Source organism: Rhinopithecus bieti, unplaced genomic scaffold (assembly GCF_001698545.2).
Source record: "Rhinopithecus bieti isolate Rb0 unplaced genomic scaffold, ASM169854v2 scaffold_6907, whole genome shotgun sequence".
Taxonomy (NCBI): domain Eukaryota; kingdom Metazoa; phylum Chordata; class Mammalia; order Primates; family Cercopithecidae; genus Rhinopithecus; species Rhinopithecus bieti.
In genome coordinates, this window is record NW_016805647.1 from 4339328 (window position 1) to 4361350 (window position 22023).

General features: G+C 43.5%; 2 protein-coding genes across 11 annotated transcripts in view; one reads left to right on the forward strand and one right to left on the reverse strand.

Annotated features, from left to right (window-relative positions):
* PPT1 (palmitoyl-protein thioesterase 1) overlaps window positions 1-3619 on the forward strand; it is a 25148-nt gene extending 21529 nt beyond the window's left edge. Inside the window, exon 8 of the mRNA XM_017873340.1 lies at window positions 2166-3619. Within this exon, the coding sequence (XP_017728829.1) occupies window positions 2166-2288 (123 nt within the window). The 3' untranslated portion in view covers window positions 2289-3619. The remainder of the gene's footprint in view (window positions 1-2165) is intronic.
* A 61-nt stretch (window positions 3620-3680) lies between these two features.
* CAP1 (cyclase associated actin cytoskeleton regulatory protein 1) overlaps window positions 3681-22023 on the reverse strand; it is a 35200-nt gene continuing 16857 nt past the window's right edge. For 3 of the 10 annotated variants that reach the window (XM_017873333.1, XM_017873332.1, XM_017873331.1), the window contains exons 2-13: window positions 18430-18554; window positions 17461-17564; window positions 15813-15890; window positions 12891-13034; window positions 12700-12785; window positions 10657-10762; window positions 9240-9417; window positions 6762-6946; window positions 6355-6478; window positions 6125-6207; window positions 5658-5801; window positions 3681-4871 (exon numbers count right to left, since the gene is read on the reverse strand). In XM_017873333.1, the coding sequence (XP_017728822.1) occupies window positions 4788-4871; window positions 5658-5801; window positions 6125-6207; window positions 6355-6478; window positions 6762-6946; window positions 9240-9417; window positions 10657-10762; window positions 12700-12785; window positions 12891-13034; window positions 15813-15890; window positions 17461-17564; window positions 18430-18541 (1428 nt within the window). In that variant the 5' untranslated portion in view covers window positions 18542-18554 and the 3' untranslated portion in view covers window positions 3681-4787. The remainder of the gene's footprint in view (window positions 4872-5657; window positions 5802-6124; window positions 6208-6354; window positions 6479-6761; window positions 6947-9239; window positions 9418-10656; window positions 10763-12699; window positions 12786-12890; window positions 13035-15812; window positions 15891-17460; window positions 17565-18429; window positions 18555-22023) is intronic. The other 7 variants (XM_017873334.1, XM_017873330.1, XM_017873329.1 and 4 more) reach the window with 3 other exon arrangements.

A 22023-nucleotide genomic window follows, 5' to 3' on the forward strand; every position in this document is an offset into this window, starting at 1 on the left:
ACCCCCCTTCAATGATGGGGGGCTTCCTTTTTTTTTTTTTTTTTTTTTGAGACAGAGTCTTGCTCTGTCTCCCAGGCTGGAGTGCAGTGGAGCAATCTTTGCTCACTGCAACCTCTGCCTCCCGGGTTCAAGCAGTTCTCCTGCCTCAGCCCCCTTAGTAGCTGGGATTACAGGTGTGTGCCACCACACCCGGCTAATTTTTGTAGTTTTAGGAGAGATGGGGTTTCGCCATGTTGGCCAGGCTGGTCTCGAACTCCTGACCTTAGGTGATCCACCCGTCTCGGCCTCCCAAAGTGCTGGGATTACAGGTGTGAGCCACTGTGCCTGGCCAAGGGACATTACTTTTAAACATTAATAGATGTGAAATCCTGTTTCTAAATTACACACTACAAGGGAAGCTCCTGCAGGAGACTGAGTGGCACTAGAGTTGTGAATTTTGTGTAGCAGTAGGTCCTGTATCTTAAGCAGAAGTTGCAGTAATTTACCACCTCCAGTTCTGGGGCCTTCTACACTTTAAGGATTTTTTCTTTTTTGAGACAAAGTCTTGCTTTGTCACCTAGGCTGGAGTGCAATGGTGTGATCTCAGCTCACTGCAAACTCCACTTCCTGGGTTCAAGCGATTCTCCTGCCTCAGCCTCACTAGTAGCTGGGATTACAGGCACACGCCACCATGTCTAATATTTTGTTTTTTTAGTAGAGACAGGGTTTCACCATGTTGGCCAGGCTGGTCTTGAACTCCTTACCTCAGGTGATCCACCTGCCTCAGCCTCCAAGAGTGTTGGGATTACAGGCGTGAGCCACCACGCCCAGCCCTAAGGATTTTATATTGGAGACAGACTCTCCAAAATGCGTAAGTACTACATCTGAACCAGTCACCTTCTACTAGAATTCCTCCATGTTATTTCAGAGGTCATTTGTCTCCTCTTGGCTTTTCTTTTGCACTGGGTGCCTCAACTTGAGTGGTGAGGTAAAAAGGGAAGCTAGAGTCTGATTTAAAAAAAAAAAGGCTTGAGAAATTACAGCTAAGAACTTCCCTATTGTGAAACTCAAAATAATGGTGGCCACGGCAGAAGCACCATTCTGGCACTGTCCTAACTGCTTATCTTCCCAACCAGGGGTTGTTCTCCAGCACCTAGGCTATGGGTAATGACATTTTCAACTCCAGAACATGGAAGTGTCCAGGGTTTGTTACCTAAGGCTTGCGTATGGTTTTTTTGTTTTGGTTTTTGAGACGAAGTTTTGCTCTTGTTGCCCAGGCTGGAGTACAATGGTGTGATCTCAGCTCACCACAACCTCCACCTCCTGGGTTCAAGCGAATGCTCCTGTCTCAGCCTCCCAAGTAGCTGGGATTACAGGTGCCCACCACCATGCTCGGCTAATTTTTGTATTTTTATTAGAGATGAGGTTTCATCATATTGGTCAGGCTGGTCTTGAACTCCTGACCGCAGGTGATCCGCCTGCCTTGGCCACCCAAAGTGCTGGTATTACAGGCGTGAGCCACCGCGCCTGGCCTGGGTTGGATGTTTCTTAAGTTACCTAGCTAATGTTCTCCTGTCTTTGGCTCAGTCCCACTTACCTATGGCATGCTGAGGCAGTGTCGTCCATGGCTTGCCCACCTATAGGTAGTCCTCTGACTCTGAGAAGCTTTTCAAAAAGCAGAATCTAGAACTCTATATAGCGCAATCTCAATCGCATATACATTTTTAATACTTAGAAAAAACTGGCCGGGTGTGGTGGCTCACGCCTGTAATCCCAGCACTTTGGGAGGCCAAGGCGGGTTGATCACCTGAGGTCAGGAGATCGAGACCATCCTAACATGGTGAAACCCCATCTCTACTAAAAATACAAGAAATTACCTGGGCGTGGTGGCATACGCCTGTAATTCCAGCTACTCGCGAGGCGGAGGCAGGAGAATCGCTTGAACCCGGAAAGTGGAGGTTGCAGTGAGCCAAGATTGCGCCACTGCACTCCAACCTGGGCGACAAGCAAGACTCCATCTCAAAAAGAAAAAAAAGAAAAGAAAGAAAAAAAAAACTACAAGGTATTCTTTTTGGCATTTTTGAAAATACACCTCATTTTGACAATATATCTCGAGTTAACATATTTACCATTTTACTCCAAAACTTCATTAAGCTTTTTGATTAATTATGGCTTTCCCTCTGCAGGACCGCCTGGGGCTAAAAGAAATGGACAATGCAGGACAGCTAGTGTTTCTGGCTACAGAAGGGGACCATCTTCAGTTGTCTGAAGAATGGTTTTATGCCCACATTATACCATTCCTTGGATGAAACCCGTACAGTTCACAATAGAGCTCAGGGAGCCCCTAACTCTTCCAAACCACATGGGAGACAGTTTCCTTCATGCCAAGCCTGAGCTCAGCTTGCAACTAATCCTTCTATCCTCATCTAACATGCCCTACTTGGAAAGATCTAAGATCTGAAGCTTATCCTTTGCCATCTTCTATTACCATATGGTGTTGAATGCAAGTTTAATTACCATGGCGATTGTTTTATAAACTTTTGATGTGGTCAAGCTCAATTTTAGAAAGGGAGTCTGTTCCAGATCAGTGCCAGAACTGTGCCCAGGCCCAAAGGAGCCAACTAATTAAAGCAATGAGATAGATTCTGAGGGCAAATGTTTTTCCAAGATCTTGCCAGATTTCAAGCAAAGAGGTACCCAGGCCTGAGGTACTCACATAAATGCTTTGTTTTGCTGGTGATTTAACCAGTGCTTGGGAAAATCTTGCTTGGCTATTTCTGCATTTCTTAAGGCTGCCTTCCTCTCTGAATACGTTGCCCTCTGTGCTGTCATCTTATTATTAGACAAATCCCACTGGCCTAGTCTTGCTTCTGTGGTACCCACTTTGTCTCCTCAGGCAGTGATGAATTAGTTGCTCTGTCAAAAAGGAGGGAAGTAGCATCCAATTAAGTTGCTTAAGAGAGAAAATGTACATCTTGTATAACTTAGGGAGTGAAGAAAATACAGGCACGAAAGTGAAAAGTGAGGCAGCTAGTTCTTCCTATTCCATTCTTGACCAACCTGCCCTTTCTTAATATGACTAGTGGTCTTGATGCTAGAGTCAACTTACTCTGTTGCTGGCTTTAGCAGAGAATAGGAGGAACCATATGAAAAGATCAGGCTTTCTGACTTCTATCGCCAAAACATATTTACCAGCATACTCCAAACTGTTTCTGATGGGTTCTGTGAGAAAAAGATTGTGTGCTCAAAAAGCTTGGAAAATACTACACACTCCCTTTCTCCTTCTGGAGATCAACCCACATTAGAGGGTCTGAGGACTCTGAGAATTCGTGTTACAGTAAACAAAACTAACAATCTACCATTTCCTACACTACTTGAGCATGGAAATCATAGTCCCCACTCTGTGAAAACTTAACGCTTTTTGGAAGACATTTCTGTAGAATGTCAGTTTGGAGAAATGATGAGCTACGCCTTGATGAAAGAACCGTGTTGGTGCTGCTAAAGTTTACCCATTATGGTTTTTCCTTTCTCTCTCTCAAGCCTTATTCTTCAACTAAAAGATGAGGATTAAGAGCAAGAAGTCGGGGGGATGTGAAAATAATTTTATGAGGTTGTCTAAAATAAAGAGTAGTTTCTTATCCTTGGTGTTTTCAGTATTTTTGACATTTCTGTACAGCAAATATCACAGGTAAACAACTAAGCAAGTTTGGTATTAACTTTATTCTATTTTTCTGTATAACTTTAAGTACATAAAGGTTTATTTCCACAGGCCTCAGGAAATGGGTAGAAATCACAGGACAATCTCTCTTCCCACCAAAAAAAAGTTGCATATTTTGGTAAGTGTTTGTCCTAGAGGGGAAAAACTGAAATTTACATTAGCAGTGCTGTGCAGGATTCTTACATAAATCAAGACCTAAAACCAGCCTGCAGTGGAGGTTTTAGTCCTCTGTTCAGGTGCTTGGACAGAAGCCATAAGCTGATGAGCATGACAGGGGAAAGGAGGCAGTGAAGACAGGTGACAGGCACCTAGCAGGGAAGGAGGATTCAGGAATGCCAGACTCCTTGAAATGGTGTGTTGTTTTTCCTTTTTTTTTTTTTTTTTTTCTTTTAAAGTCATCTCTGTAGGAAGGTGCTGGGCAGGGATCCCAGAGAAAGAAAGGGTCCAAGACTCCATTAACTGCCCTGGATAGCAGCTAGTACCGGAGACTCTCCTATCTCATGGTTGAGGCAGAACCAGGATAGAACAGAGAATAAAAGGAATGCTATGGGAAACCATTCTACATGGAATGCTAGATGACCAAGCCTCAGCCTTCGGTCCAGTGCAACCCTTGCCTCACTTGTCAACAGTGAAAATTAGTTTGGTTAGAAGAACCATCTGGAAACACACCAGCTTCTGCTACCTTCATGCTCATTGTTAGAAAAAGATTAACCAGTGTGAACATTCTGATCTGTTAATTCCTGGGACTGTTTTCTTTCCAATGGACTGTTTGTTTGTTGGTAGAATAACCCCAAAAGCTCAAAGCTAAAATGCATCATCAGTCCTAGTCGGCAGTTCCTTAAGAATGGACTGGCGGCGTGGTTGAGCTGATATGGAAAAGCTGCACCTTCCTGCAGAAGATCAACTGACCTGCTATCCCACCCCAAATTTCAGCCTGAGGTATATTTCAGTGAAGGCAGGTAGCTGTGCTTCTCAGAGCAGAGAAGCAGTTTTAAGAGCAGAAAGGTAGAGGAAATCTAGAAAAGAACCGTCTTGATACAGATTTATCCCATGGTGTGAAGGGAGGGCAAAGAACCCAGTGGCACTTCGCTTATCCAGCAATTTCTGTCACTGTGGTGACCAACTTCTGCCCATTCCAGAGGGTCTTGAACTGCTCAGGAACTGGGAATTCATTCTGTAAATAAAGAAGAGACAGCAGGTTTAAATCTGAGCTAAAGAAGAGCTGGGGCTAAATCTCACACATTTCTCCCAATGCTTGCTTCCACTTAACCCCAGGAGCACGGGAGGATGTAGCAAGAGACCAATCACAGAGCCATGCTGTGTTCTAGTGTTCAGTGATCTTGGACAGACTATTAAGTCTATGGGGTGTAAATAACAGTACATATGGCTTTATAGCACCAGCTTGACAAGGTGCCATGGCTCATCCCCATTCTTTTTTGCTACCTTGAGCTCCATTTAGGCAGAAAGCACCTTCCTTTGGAGCTCCACTACACTGGACTACCTCATTTCTGTGTGTTTTTGCTGTGCATTATTGGGTTTTTAGCTGCTCAGTGCAGAATGTTCATGAAACAGCTTTCTCCAATGCAAGAAATCTTCAGTCCCTTTTTTTTTTTTTTTTTTTTTTTTTTTTTGAGACGGAGTCTCGCTGTGTTGCCCAGGCTGGAGTGCAGTGGTGCGATCTCGGCTCACTGCAAGCTCCGCCTCCTGGGTTCACGCCATTCTCCCGCCTCAGCCTCCCAGTAGCTGGGACCACAGGCGCCTGCCACCACGCCCGGCTAGTTTTTTTTTTTGTATTTTTAGTAGAGACGGGGTTTCACGTTAGCCAGGATGGTCTCGATATCCTGACCTCGTGATCCACCCGCCTCGGCCTCCCAAAGTGCTGGTATTACAGGCTTGAGCCACTGGCCCGGCCTAGTCCCTTCTGTTTTTAACATCATACTAAAGAGATCAAGAAACTTACAAAGTCACCGCCTTCTGTAGGAATAAGGACGTTCATCTCGGAAGATTTGGCACTGACTATTTCACAATCCAGGGAATTCTTGCTCAGGTAAGCATGGCAGCCATCTGTTTTGTTGATGGATATGGTTGGCACTTTACCCATTACCTGCAGAGTAAACCAAGAGAACTGAGTCCCAGCAGCTGGGGAGGACAAGAGTAAGTTGCAGGAAAAGCTTTCCTGTTTCACGTGACTCAGCAACTACATGAAAAGCTCACAGGTGCGCAAGACACTGGATACTTGGGTGGGTTGGGACGGGTCCTGAAAAGAACTCGCCTGAAGAGCCAACCCCTCTTCTGCCACGTCCAAAGCAGCTCAGCTTACAGACTTTGTAGAATCAGATTCCCACGAAAGCAACATCTGTGGGTCTACCATGTTGCTTTCAATTAATTCCCCAGGGACAAAAAGAAGGAGCCAAAATATCGAGTTACCTGAACTTTGACATCCCTACTGTTGATTATCTCCACAATGCCCACCACGTCATCGAATACCAGACCAAGTTTCTTACAGTTATCTAGGAGAAGAAAGGGAGTTTGTCAACAGTATAACTTTAAAGGAAAGTAATATACATTTAGGAATCCTTAAGATAGGGTAGGTAAAATGATATTAGCCTTCTCGGGCTCTGGGACGGGGCTTGCATGGGACAGCGACAAAGACTCACCTACTGTAATGGAGTTAATTTTGCCCTTGATTTGCAATGTTGTGTTGACACACTTGTATATGTAAGCCACCTGTTTCAGCTCTGTGTCATCAATCACCAGGTTGGAAACATTTTCCTGATTTTCCTATCAGAGAGAGATCCCAGGATTCTCATCACAAAGCACACACCAAACAAAAAAAATCCAGGCTATCCCAAACTTTTTGTTATTGCAATTGAAGCCAGAACTCTGCCCTCATCTAGCTAAGCTCCATTGAACCCCCTGTCCCTACTCCTTTTCCCCGGGAGGCGGAGTTGCAGTGAGCCAAAATCGCGCCACTGCACTCCAGCCTGGGTGACAAACTGAGACTCCATCTCAAAAAAATAAAATAATAAAAATACCTGCCCCTGTCTAGGTATTTTTAACTTACCACTCTCCATTTCTTGCCCTCCAGTTCAAGTACTGCTGGCTCCTTCTTTGTGGCTGGTTTGGGGGACGGGCTGGTTTGGGGTTTAGGTGCAGAGAATGGCTTGGGGCCACTGCGTACTGGACCACTCTGAGCCTTCAGGGCAGGGTTCTTGTGCGTCTTCATGTCATCAGATACATGCTTCAGGGCTGTAAGAACAACAGCTACCTTGTTCCTGTCCTTCACACCAGACCTCTGAGCTGCTATCATCATGTTAAACATCCTTAACAGAAAATTCAAAGCCAAAAACCAGAGCCTCTGAGGTGTTCTCTTGCAAGCAGTTTTGAAGAAGTACTTTTATCATTTCTCTTCTCCCCAAGGTTAAATGATATGGTTCCATTAACAACAACATGGAATGTGTATATACTGTGGTTGGCGATAGGGAGTAAATGCACAGAAAAAGACCTAGAAAGACATATCAAATATATATGCACAAATATGTAGTTTTAAAGCAATAAAGGAAGAAAATAAGTGGCAGTAATGAAAATTTGGTAAAAGGAAAAAAAAAAAGAAAAACCCTCACTCCCCACAGCTAACTAACCCTACTTCCCCTACCTCCTCAGTCAGTGTTGGCATTTGCGACTCTACAATATTGTTTTTTCTCTCTCTCTCTCTCTATATATAGTTTTGTTGGTTATGATCACACACATTGTTAATAAATTTAGTTCAACTATTGACACTTAAAAACTTTCTCGGCTGGGCGCGGTAGCTCAAGCCTGTAATCCCAGCACTTTGGGAGGCCGAGATGGGCAGATCACGAGGTCAGGAGATCGAGACCATCCTGGCTAACATGGTAAAACCCCGTCTCTACTAAAAAATACAAAAAAAAAAACTAGCCGGGCGAGGTGGCGGGCACCTGTAGTCCCAGCTACTCGGGAGGCTGAGGCAGGAGAACGGCGTAAACCCGGGAGGTGGAGCTTGCAGTGAGCTGAGATCCGGCCACTGCACTCCAGCCTGGGCAACAGAGCGAGACTCCGCCTCAAAAAAAAAAAAAAACAAAAAAAAAAACTTTCTCATGTTAACCTGTAGTTTAGTATCTTTCTAGGCCAGGCGCTGTGGCTCATGCCTGTAATCCCAGCTCGCTGGGAGGCCGAGGCAGGTGGATCACCTGAAGTTAGGAGTTGGAGACCAGGCTGGCTAACATGGTGTATTTTTAGTCTCTACTAAAAGTACAAAAAAATTAGTTGGGTGTGGTGGTGGGTGCCTGTAGTCCCAGCTACTTAGGAGGCTGAGGCAGGAGAACTGCTTGAACCTGAGAGGCAGAGGTTGCAGTGAGGAGATCACACCACTGCACTCCAGCCTGGGCAAAAAAGTGAGACTCGGTCTCAAAAAAATAAAATAAAAAAATAAAAGTAAAAATATATTTCTTTTATGTTTTAAGGGAAAAATAATTCATGATCTCCCACAGCAGGCTGACACACGCCTTGCTTTGAACATGGCCTGATCTATGTTAACTATAACAAATACTGAATGGCCTTTATCTCCATCATTCCTTGTGGTTGTAACTTACATACTAGATTTTTTTTTTCTTTTTTTTTTTTTTGAGACGGAGTCTCGCTCTGTCGCCCAGGCTGGAGTGCAGTGGCCAGATCTCAGTTCACTGCAAGCTCCGCCTCCCAGGTTCACGCCATTCTCCTGCCTCAGCCTCCCGAGTAGGTGGGACCACAGGCACCCGCCACCTCGCCCGGCTTGTTTTCTGTATTTTTTAGTAGAGACGGGGTTTCACCGTGTTAGCCAGGATGGTCTTGATCTCCTGACCTCGTGATCCGCCCGTCTCGGCCTCCCAAAGTGCTGGGATTATAGGCTTGAGCCACTGCGCCCGGCCGATTTTTTTTTTCTTAAACATTACGTGGTTCACTGTAGAAAAACATGTAATGATGGCATACATTTCATCAACAGGACATGTGGTAGTTAACCATTTCTCTTACTGTTGGATTTAGGTTGTTACACCATTTTTTGCTACTATGATCATAGACTCCTAGAAGTGGCTGGACAACTCAAGACTTCCACCAGATGTGTTAAGGGTATCTACTTTCTCTACACCAACATTAGGTCACTCTCATGCAAATTTTCCATGTAACCAATATGCATCTTCTGAGGAAGTTAACTCCTAACACAGTGCCTTCCAGAGGCCATGTGGTGCCACGGAAAAAGCTCTGGGGAAAACCGCCAGCTCTGTGCCTTGGCACAAGAGGGTACTCTATATATGCTACCTAATATTAAGTCACTTTCCCATGGGGCAGAGGACTTCCTCCAACTGTGATCATCATTTTCAATTTCCATGTAAGCCAGCTTTGCTGTCCCTTAAAGGAACAGGACACACCAAATGACTCCCACACAAGTCAGGGTTGTGGTTTACAGACTAGCTGTTGGGTTCTGGTTGGTGGGGTCTGGCCCACACAACTTGTTGTACCGACTGTTTGTGTCAAAGTGCTCACTCACCATGTGTGATGCTCTCCCCCTGATTAATCTGCGCAAACAGTGCTGAGCGGGAAGCAGACTCATCTGAGCCTGAACTGGTAGAGACTGGGGGAGGAGGGGGGCCTGGTGGAGGGGGAGGAGGACCTGATCCAGCAGAGGGTCCAGATGGCAGTCCACTCAGTTCTTTTGCCACAGGCCCCTGAAACAGTAAGTGCAGGTAACATCGTCACCCTCTCTCTTCCCCTCTGTACCACTCCCAGTAGCACCCCACATGTGGCCAGTGCACATGGGGTCCCTACTACAGCCTTTGAGGCAATGAGTAATGCGTCCTACCCATACCCAACTTGGCTTTATGCCTTCTCATCCTTTCCCGAAGATCCAGCTCTCAGTTCTATTTCTTGACCATCACCTTTTGCCTTTGACCGCACCTGATTCCAGCTTTAAAAACTCTTTCCACAAATCTATTTGACATCTTCCTTAGTGTGTTACCAGTACCTCAGATTCAACAAGTTCAAAACTGATTTCATCATTTCCTGCGTGCTCCCCTCCCTGTATAATCATCCCTTGTCCCTGTTTCAGTGAAAGATGTTACCATCCAAGGCTGACTAGTCAATCTTCTTTGAGGATTCCAACTTCTTCAACCTTATCAAATCTCTTTCTATGATCTTGGTGCTATCTCCTGCAAATGTGTTTCTACTATCTCCCAAACACCATGACTACTTTCCTAATCCGAGCATGAGTCCTTATCCCTAACCTATATACTGAGACTCTTTTAAAGACAAATTGGATCATGATCACTCCCTTGCTCAAATACCTCATCCCAAAGTCTCAAGCCTACCTTCCTTTCCAGCCTTTTCTCCTAAAAATCTGACTATTTCCCCTTATTGAAGCCAGAGATGACCAATCTCTACATTTACTCTGCATTTATTTTGTTTAAGCTGTGCCTTTTGTAGTATCCCACTTCTCACTGCCCTATACTTCTTTCAAGTCTCACAGAAGAGTATATACCTTCAAAGCACAATCTCTTCTAGTGAGAAGCACTCTTCTTTTCCTCATACTCTAGAGTCTATATCCTTATTATAGCATTTGGCTTGGTGATTTGTACTGTTGTACTGGGGTTTTGCGTTCCTATTTTTAAGCGCCTTAAAGGCTGGGATAGTGTAACTCATTTGTGTGTGTCTCCCACTCTAGCACCAATCACTGTCCCTGACATGTTTATTGAAATTGAATACCACCAAGTATTCCTTCTCCTATGATCCTTGCTCCCTTTACTCTTTTTTCCCTTTCTTTCTCCCCCTTTTCTTCCTCCCTTCCACTGAAAAAACTAGCATTCCCTCACAGACTTTGGTAGTGCTGAAGTCTAAGAAAACTGTGGACCCCACCCTGGAGAGAGAAAGTGGGAGGGAGGGAGGGAGGGAGGGAGGAAGGATTCACTAACCGTTTTGCTCCAGGCCAGTCCGGTGGTATGGAACTCCTTAATGTAAGCCTGCAGCTCTGTCCATATACTTAAATAAGCTTTGACCCAGTCTACATGCTTCTTATCCCTGGGAGGATTAAAGAAGAACTTGTCACAGGTGGTCTGGGTACATAACAGTGGTGATTCCAGAACCCTTCTTTCCTATGGGCTCACATTCTCCTACGTGTGATGTTTCTTAGGCTCTGCTCAATGGCAGCTTTTCTGTCATCACCAAACTTCTATGTATACACAACCTAGTCTATTACCCTAATCAGACCAAACTCCACTAAGATAGAGACTCTGGATTCTATCTCTGTCTCTCATAGCAATGTTTCTCAAACTGTTTTAAGTACCAAAACTTTTTTTTCTTTTGACCACTTGCTTATTGAAACTTTTTCCAAAGTAGAACTTAAACACAATCTAATATGTAAAACTGATAAAAGCAGACATTCTGTACATAAAACCATGGTAGAGAGGAGAGCTCTTAAGTATCACTGTGGAACTCTAAGAAACTTAACTGCCTTACGAGACAATGCCTTATGTCAAAATATGCCCACCCCCACCAAAAGCAAACTTAAACTTTCCTTTAGTAGGAAACAATCAGCATTACATTATAGAAATAGCATTGTACCTATGGTCCAAGTCCCCTCTCTTCTTGTGTATTAGCTGGGAAGGTTATTTAGCCTGAGACTTAGTTTCCTCAACTGTAAAGTGATGGGATAATGGTGGGATATATCAAAACACTGTCATGCTTAATTCCATGTTGCTAGAAGGATAAAGAAGTGCCTGTTGTTCTGGGACACATTTCACTCACAGGAAGATATAGTATTACTTAAAAAGAGTAGTTAATAGCTGGGCGCAGTGGCTCAAGCCTGTAATCCCAGCACTTTGGGAGGCCGAGGCGGGCGGATCACGAGGTCAGGAGATCGAGACCATCCTGGCTAACACAGTGAAACCCTGTTTCTACTAAAAAATACAAAAAACTAGCCGGGCAAGGTGGCGGGCGCCTGTACTCCCAGCTACTTGGGAGGCTGAGGCAGGAGAATGGCATAAACCCAGGAGGCGGAGCTTGCAGTGAGCTGAGATCTGGCCACTGCACTCCAGCCTGGGTGACAGAGCGAAGACTCCATCTCAAAAAAAAAAAAAAAGAGTAGTTAATAAATGTTTGTTGATTGATGAAGGATGGAAGAAAGGAAGGGTTTGCGTAGATATGCAACTTAATAAATTTTGCCTGCAATCATTCCAGTTCAAAACCAGCAATGGAGAAGTCAGAACTGGTAGACGTATGTGGTTAGACATACAAGGACTGCCCTACGTAATACCTGCACTGGCTAGGCAGCCTTACTCTCATTTTAACTGACTGCATGAAGAATTTCTATTAAGTCCTATTGAACCCTTTGCCATTGGGCCAGATAACAAATTCTCAACAAAGGAACAAAATCTTATATAAAGGGCATTAGTCCATGTTACTGTCAGCAAAACTTCCTAAACCCAGAAGGCTAAAAGGGCTTCTATCAACAAAGGAGAGAAAGCAGAAGTGGAAGCAGAAACATTTCCTGTTTGCAAATGCAGCTGTGAGACAATATCTGTAAAGCTCTCCAGAAAGCAGCCCCGAGATAAAACCAGCACAGTGGCTAAGGGCAGCCTTCAGTAACTCCAAAGTGCTACTCCAGCAAGTAACCAAATGGGTTTATCCTTTACCCCTTGAGAAAAGGCTGAACTTGGCTGGGCACAGTGGCTCATATCTGTAACCCCAGCACTTTGGGAGGCCAAGGCAGGAGAATCATTAGAAACCTGCCTGGGAAACAGTGAGATCTCATCTCTACGACAAAATTAAAAAATTAGCCAGGCATGGTGCAGCATGCCTGAAGTCCCAGCTACTTGAGGGACTGAGGTGGGAGGACTGTTTGAGCTGGGAGGTTGAGGCTGCAGTGAGCTGTGATTGTGCCACTGTACTTCAGCCTGGGTGACAACACGAGACACTGTCTCAGAAAAGAAAGAAAGAAAAGAAAAGGCTGAACTTACACATCTTTGTACTCTTTGAGGACTCGGTTTGTATAAAACATGGCAGCATCATTCATTTCTTTCACATAAGGGCCAGGCTTGGGAGCCTAGAGAGAAACAAGCTGTTAGTGACTCAGGACCTCTCCAACTATATTGCCTTCCCTCTTAGAATCTATACCCACACCCCCAGCTCTGGAATCTGCACTGCTCACCATAGCTACCCAGCCCAGGGCCTGGATACTTTCGCTGACAGCTGACAGGTGATTAAACAACTTGCTGCCTCGGTTCTTCTCCCGAAAGGTTATCACTTCTTTGATCTGCTCTGAGATGGGTGCCAGCAAATCAGAAAGCTTATTCTAGGAAAAGATACAAGAAAAGATTCAGATTAACATCTTTCCACAAAGGTGTCTATGCCTTCTGATCCTGAAGGTAAGAATTCTCTATGGACTCTAGTAAGCACTCAAATAAACTGCATTAGTCCTGTCCTGATTCCTAAGGCTAAAATACTGCTCATCATCTCACTCTCCTCATAGAGTCCCAACTCCTCAGGCTGCACCTGATGGTTCTTCATGATCAGGATCCATACTTCAGCTATACCACAATACCTCCATTTCAGCCACTTGTCTCTTTTTTGTTCCACTTAGAGGACATACACTCAGGACATCATTCCTGTGCCTTACTCATGATGTTCTCTTCTTTTTCCATGAATCCACATTTTCCTCATGCTTCATGAGGGCCCTCCAACCCAGCCACACCAGCCTCCTACAGCATTTGTTGTCAGAATAACCAATTTTGGCATTTTATCACTCACTAATCAGAATAACCAATTTTGGCATTTTATCACTCACTAATACAAACTATCAATGGACCCATGTGAATATGTTTTACTTTCTCATTAATTCTTCAAAGATGAGCTCTTTTATCATCATTAAAGCCCTCAATGCATTGCTAGTCATGTAGTAGCTGCTGAGTAAAGAACTGATGAATCAAATGCAATTGGGGGCTTAGTCTAGGCATGGTGGCTCACGCCTGTAATCCCAGCACTTTGGGAGGCTAAGGCAGGAGAAATGCTTGAGACTAGGAATTCGAGACCAAACTGGACAACACAGCACAACTTTGTCTCTACAAATAATAAAAAGAATTAGGGCCAGGCATGGTGGCTCACGCCTGTAATCCCAGCACTTTGGGAGGCCAAGGTAGACAGATTGCTTGAGTCCAGGAGTTCAAGATCAGCCTGGGCAACATGGTGAAACCCCATCTCTATAAAAATACAAAAATCAGCTGGGCATGGTGGCACATGCCTGTAGTCCCAGCTATTCAGGAGGCTAAGGTGGGAGAATCATTTGAGCCTGGGAGGTGGAGGTTTCAGTGAGCCGAGATCCTACCACTGCACTCCAGCCTGGGCAACAGAGTGAGACTCCATCTCAAAAATAAATAAACAATTAAATAAATAAATAAGCAAGCCAGGCATGGTGGTGCACACTGTAGTCAAGGCTACTCAGGAGGCTGAGGTGGGAGGATCATTTATGCCTGGGAGGTCAAGGCTTCAGTGAGCTGTGATTGTACTATTACACTCCAGTCTGGGTGACAAAACAACACCCTGTCTCAAAAAACAGATTTAAAAAAAATAAATAAATAAAATAAAAAACAATTAGGGGCTTAGCATTCAAGTAGGCACCTTGGCAAAATGGATGAATTTTGTTTGTTTGCACCCTTCCTCCAAAGCTCCATTTCCTGAACATCTCAATTCTCAGATCTTAACCATTCAGGACAGATTAAGAATTAGAATCTAATTCTACATATTAGAATTAGATAGTATCTATATACACACACACACACATTGTTTTTTGAGAGAAGGTCTTGCTGTGTCGCCCAGGCTGGAGTGCAATGGTGTGTTCAGGGCTCACTGCAACCTCAAACTTTCAGTCCCAAATGTTCCTCCCATTTCAGCCTCTCAAGTAGGTGGGACTATAGGCATGTACCACCTTGCCTGGCTACTTTTTTTTTTTTTTTTTTTAATTTTTAGTAGAGACAAGGTCTTGCTATGTTGCCCAGGCTGGTCTCAAACTCCTGGCCTCAAGTGATCCTCCTGCCTCAGCCTCCCAAAGTGCTGGGATTACAGAAGTAAGCCAGTATGCTTAACCAGAATCTAATATATATGACATTATCTTGCACTATTTTTATATTATCTAGGCATGCTGAGAGTCAAGGGTTTTAATACAGCATTTAAGACAACTTGCTTTATTATTCCTCTGTAGGAAAGCCAAATGCAAAAGAAGGCAACCTATTTTCTTTGACTCCAAGAGAAATCTAAATTTTCTCTAATTCAGCTTTTCACATCTTGCACCATAAAATTTTGAGGTGGGAGTAAAATTAAAGGGAGATTCTCCCAACCAGTGAAGGATGAAGAGAGAAGCAATACTACAGGAGTTTTAAGATCTCCACAGGAGCACTACTAAAGCCCATCCACAGTGAAGCAAGAGAATCATCTTTATATTTTTTTTTTTTTTTCTTGTTTTTTTAGAGACGGCAGTCTCGCTCTGTCGCCCGGCTGGAGGTGCAGTGGCCGGATCTCAGCTCACGCTGCAAGCTCCGCCTCCCAGGTTTACGCCATTCTCCTGCCTCAGGCCTCCCTTAGTAGCTGGGACTACAGGCGCCCGCCACCCACGCCCGGCTAGTTTTTTGTATTTTTCTTAGTAGAGACAGGGGTTTCACAGTGTTAGCCAGGATGGGTCTTGATCTCCCTGGACCTCGTGATCCGCCCGTCTCGGCCTCCAAAGTGCTGGAATTACAGGCTTGAGCCACCTGCTGCCCGCGCGGAGAATCATCTTTAAAGGGCTTTGGAGACACTATGATGAATGTGGACTCAGCAAAGAGGGAGGCAAGCAAAGTCCCAGGAATAACCACGGGCCTATGCAAAATGACAGAGAAAAAGTCAGTAGAGACCATTAAGTACTCAATAGTACCTTCCCATGAAGGCACTTAAAGTATGGCTCTACCTCTGGGACTTGGTATGAACATATATTATCAAAAGCCTAGTAAGTCTATTTTAAAATGTTCTAATAGCTTGACAGAAATCTCTCAACTTGTCCTGAGCATCAAACCAAAATGAAACCAGCTAGTAGTGAACTTACATCTGCTGGCTGTTGACACTGAGAAGCTGTAACCAACAGAGCTCGCTCCAACTTCAAACCTGTGTGGACCATCTCCGCCTGCCAGAAAGAAGAATCAGCTATTGATGACACATTATAACTGGAGAAGTCTTGATAAGAATAACCTGAAACCTCTACTTCCATGTACTCTGATAGCCACCCAGGCACTTCATGTTATCCTCCTCATGATTCCGGATTCCAGGGACTGATAGCAGAATTACATATACTACTGTTCCTACTGGAACTCATCAGGGACACATATCCAGAGTTGGAAGTGAAGTTAAATGGATAATCACCTAGCCTTAAATGAAGTCATGTTAGCACCTTACACATGCATTGTGATACTGTGCACTGAAAAATCCTTCCTATTTCACATCAGCAAAATAAAACAAACAGCAACCAAAAAAACACCTTTCTTTTCTCAAAAACTGGAGACAGGAGTAAAGGCAAAGGCCTAAATTTATGCCAAAAATTCTCAAGGTATTTACTCCTTTAGGTTAAAGCTCTCTCTCAAATGCTAGATACCATGACCCATTAATAAATAATTAAATCAATTTAGTGAGCTTAATACAACAAAAGTATGAGTGCAGCACACCAACTTCAAGTTATTTCCAAATAAAAAGTTAAAAAAAAAAAGTATAGCAGAAGTAGTATAAATATCATTTTGTGAAACTTTTATCTCAGTTACAAATATGTTCTTTATTTCTAAGGGTCATTCGTAGTCAAAAGAATTTAAGAAACATGAGACTATAAGCACTATTAAAATACAAAATTCAAAGAAAGAAATCTATTTTTTTCTGGATTTGCATTTTTAAAACACAAATGATAAATGTTTTAAAGTTTTTTCAAATGTTACAGAACTGTATACAGTAAAAATGCAAGCCTCCACACCCTTATTAAAGTCCCAGTCCCACTCTCTAGAGCTAAAACCATTGGCAACAGATGGTATTTGAGAGGCTCAAAATAGATTTTCCAAAACCCAAGCAACCAGTCTTGGAGAAAGGTTTAGGTGAAGAAGATCCCGAGCATGGTTACTGTTTATAAAGGATCATTCGGTGAGCTAGCAGTAAGGTTTTTTGGGTCCCAAAAATAGAGGCAGAATGTATATGTGAGTGTAGGGTGGGGGTAGGGAGTGGTGGTGATGACGTAGGAGGCATAAAGGAAGGTGGGAGGAAAGGCACCTGTCACTGCCTACTTCATATTCTTGCTGTGGGTTAAGTGTGAAAATAACCCACATTAGCATAACTAATAACTATCAAGCATAGTTTTATAAATGCTAAGTCATGATAATGACTCCTTTAAATAAGCCACTGTAAGTTTGATTATATAATATGTTGGGATCAAACTAGTGCATGTTCTTCGCTACAAAGATGAACAGAACCATAATTTATGTACCAAGCAAGCTTTCTGTACAAATATGTGATAAAAGCAAGGGGCCTAGAAAAATAGGAGGAATCGTTTCTGTGGCTGGACTGAACTCCTCAGTACAGGTAAAAGAAAAATAACATGTGTAATGCTTCAAACCAAGAGGCACTTCTCAAGGAGCTCTTAAACCAAGGATGAGGACCTTGGCTGACTGAAGAAAGCTGTCAGTCCTTAAAAGAAGGGGAAAAAGGCAAAACATCCTTACATGTTTCTGCACATCTCCCCCAATCTCTTTACTGATCTTCAAGTACTCTGCCACAGGACCAGCAAGCAGTGAGTCAAATGCCTGCACATACGGAGCTGCTCCTGCTAAAGACAAACACACCACGAAGAATCAGCCATGCATCAGAAGGAGGCTTCTTTAAAACGTGCTTCTATATGAAAGTGAGGAGGCAAGGTAATACAGTCAACAGGATACTGGAACAGGAGTAAGGAAACCTGGGTTCTAGTTCAGTATCACCACTAACTGGTTGTGTGACCTTGACTAAACTCGCTCTGTCGCCTGGGCTGGAGTGCAGTGGCCGGATCTCAGCTCACTGCAAGCTCCGCCTCCTGGGTTTATGCCATTCTCCTGCCTCAGCCTCCCGAGTAGCTGGGACTACAGGCGCCCGCCACCTCGCCCGGCTGGTTTTTTGTATTTTTTTAGTAGAGACGGGGTTTCACCATGTTAGCCAGGATGGTCTCGATCTCCTGACCTCGTGATCCACCCGTCTCGGCCTCCCAAAGTGCTGGGATTACAGGCTTGAGCCACCGCGCCCGGCCAATTTTCTTTATCTATAAAATGAAAATAAACAAAATGATCCTCCAAGGTTTCTTTTAGTGCTAACATTCTATGTTTAAATTGCTGCATGTGCAGAATGTCCAATTTGCCAACTGTTTGAAGAGAGGAATTTTATTATCACTTGTCATTTGACTTACATTGGAGTCATTCTGCTAAAGAAAGAACAGGAAATATCACACAAGCAGGAAGTTCTTGTGTTAAAATAACTTAACCACAGGCCTCCCTGTACAAGTCATTTCCTTTCCTCTCTTATCTGTTCACAGCAATACAAATTACAAAAGATAAACCATCTAGATTAAGTTTTGGGAAGTTAGCTCCAAAGGAGAGAATAACAGAAAATTTTCAGGCCAAGACACTCAAAGAAAGCATTCTGCTGGGCTGTGGACTGCCTACCTTTTGAAGGACTGTCTCCATAACCACGGTGCATGTCAGAGGTATGGGATACTGCCTCCAGGCGGCCCACTGCCCTCTCCAGTCTTTCTACCAGATTTTGCATGTCAGCCATAATGGACCACCTGCTGAAACAGATCAAATGTCATTTGTTATTTAAATATTAAATAGCACCTACAGAGAGAAAAACAGAAAATTCCTGGTCACCCCCAGGTGGATGAAGAAGATGCCAATTCTCAGGAACAGAATAGTTTAATAAAATTAAGATGTCATCTGCAAAATGGAACAATACAAAAAATCAGATAAAAAAGTAGTCTAGTATATTTACAAAATCAAAAGACCTCAGTAAGCAAGAGAACTGCTCAGGAAAAGGTGTTCACTAAAGTAAATGCTTACTCATTCAAATACTTACTCAATATTTACTATGATACTGTGTGTGGAAAGTTAGAATTTGCAAAGGATAGTCACATATATTATCTCAGTTTGAGCCTCCCGACAACTATTCAGGAACAGAAGGATGATTACTACATGCTTAGTGATAGAAAACTTAGTTTCAGTGAAGTTAAATGACTTGCCTAGTCACACAGCCACTGAATAGAGAAGCCAGTACTCAATTCATCTTCTGGCTCTAAGTTCAGTGTGTTTTTTCCCACAACATCCTCTGCCTGAATGTGAAATATCCCAAACCAAGATGAACAGGATATTTACTCTTCCCTCAATAATTTTTTTTTTTTTTTCAGACAAAGTCTCGTTCTGTCACCCAGGCTGGAGTGCAGTGGCAGGATCTCAGCTCACTGCAAGCTCCGCCCCCCCGGGTTCAAGGGATTCTCCTGCCTCAGTCTCCCAAGTAGCTGGGGTTATAGGTGCGCACCACCATGCCCGGCTAATTTTTTGTAATTTTAGTAGCGACAGGGTTTCACTATGTTGGCTAGGCTGGTCTCGAACTCTTGACCTCAAGTAATCCACCCGCCCTGGCCTCCAAAAGTGCTCGAATTGCAGGCGTGAGCCACTGTGCCCAGTATGTCAATAATTTATAGTCTAATGGGGAGACTTAACATATGCACTAACAAGTATGAAACAAATAGAAAAAAATATTAAGGTGACATAAGAAAGTTGCTGATAGAGAGGCATGAGATTTCAAAGAGGGGAGGAATATATCAGCTGGAAGGATCAGATAAGGATATGATGGAGAAGCTGCCATTTGAGCCAGCCTTCAAATGAAGATGAGAAAGATTTGGACATGCAGTAGGGAAGGACACTAGACACATCCAACAGAACTTGTTACAGATCTTTCACAAGTACTATCTTATCTGAACTAGCCTAATTCAATGTCTAATATCCCAAAGAAAGTAAGCTCCAAGAGAGAAAGGACCTTATATAGCTTATTCCTTATTGTATACTCTACCATCTAGACTACTACCTGGCAGGTAGTAGATGTTCATAAATATTTATGAAGTTATGAACCTCACAAATAGCATTCCAAAACTCCAGAGGGACAAGGGTGCTAAAAGTTGCCCATAAGTCACACATAAGAGTAAAATATGATCAATGCACTGCTACATAAAGTATTTGAGACCCTAAGTGATCTCATAAAAACTAGTCAGTGAAATTTCAATCCAAGCTTTGACTTGGAAAAGATTCCATTTCATGAAAGCATTGATTCAGGTAACTGAATTCAGTTCAGGTAACTGAAGCTGAATGAACTCAACTCCCTTGAAGCTGCCTAAAATGACCACAGCAATTATGATTCCCCCAAAGATGACAGCATGCCAGAATTATCTCAGTTTAACACATTGTCCTCCCTGTGGAAGAGATAAGCAGCTCGCAAGATAAAGTAAGGAAAACAATATAATCTCTGTCCATTCTTCTCTGTGTACAAGCTCTGGTCTCTGTGGACCCAATCACTTGTCAGAGAGTGTTGTTTAAAAGAGAAGCAAAGAAAAAAAATGAGAATGAAAACCAAACAAACCTTTCCATTCCCTGGCCTGCAGCAGCAGCAGAAGCTTCCAGGTCTATGTCCTACTCTCAAATAGAGAAGACCCTAAGCAGTCAACACACTTTCTCTGATGTTATGACACTATCAACTGATATCTGAATTCTTGCCCTGTTCCATTATGCATACTGATCAAGGCACAGACTCACATATATATACAATCCACCACGCTATAAATCCAGGGGAAAAGGCAAGGAATGCAATAAACTCCAATGCTACCTTCCATGAACAGATACCACTCAGTTCTGTTATAAAACAGGTTCCTTCATACATGGATGTTTCAGGTTGAGACCACTGTTAACATGAAGACACAGTACATGTGTTGCTAGAGGCTGCCAGAGTTTGTGAACATTTACCAATCTTAAATGCTGAATAATAGAGCTTCATGGGACTTTGGCTCCCTTTTTCCATATTTCACTTGTATTTGTAGGCTTTCGCTGCTAAACAATCTACAGTCTGCTCTCTGACTTAAGCAGAATGAAAAAGGACAATACAGCTACCATTTATAGCTAATCTCATTCTACCACTAACCAAATACAAAAGAACAGAAACTGTTTTTTTGTTCTTGGTGGGAGTAAGATGAGATTTGAGATGTTATGGAAAACAATGTCCAGAATTGAAGTGTGACATTGTAATGTGAAAGATACACCTTTTCTCATTCCCTACACACATGTACATTCTTCAGGTGGTCATGTACACTCCTAAGCCTCTGACTACCTCATTGTAGTAATGCCAGCCTATTTGCCAGGTGGTACCACCATAACCACCTATAGACTAAAGACTACCACAGCAGCATATCCATCTAGCTCAGGCCATTCATCTGGATTAAATTTTAGATTCAGGTCAAGTACTGTGGCTCACAACTATAATCCCAGCACTCTGGAATACCAAGGTGGGAGGAAGTGTTTAAGCCCAGGAGTTCAAGACCAGCCTGGACAACATGGCAAAATTCCATCTCTACAAAAAATAAAAAAATTAGCCAGGCATGATGGTAGACACCTGTAGTCCCAGCTACCCAGGAGGCTGAGGTGGGAGAATTACCTGAGCCCAGGAGGTCGAGTAGTGATTGTACCACTGCATTCCACTGCACTCCAGCCTGGGTGACAGAGACCCTGTCTCCAAAAAAAAAAAAAAAAAAAAATCCAGCTTTCACCTAGACATCTCTATCTGGATGTTCCAAAGGCAACTTGAAATGTCCAAAAACAGAAATCATCTTCCCTAACATTGCTCTAGCACTGCCATCAATCACCTGATTGATCAAGTCAGTAACTGGAAACTGTTAGGCAGTATTATATAGTGGGTAAGAGTGTTCTTTAGGCCAGGCGCGGTGGCTCACACCTGCAATCCCAGCACTTTGGGAGGCCGAGGCGGGCGGATCCCCAGGTCAGGAGATCGAGACCATCCTGGCTAACATGGTGAAACCCCGGCTCTACTAAAAATACAAAAAATTGGCCGGGCGTGTGTGGTGGTGGGCGCCTGTAGTCCCAACTACTTGGGAGGCTGAGGCAGGAGAATGGCATGAATCTGGGAGGCAGAGCTTGCAGTAAGCCAAGATCGCGCCACTGCACGCTAGCCTGGGTGACGGAGCGAGACTCCATCTCAAA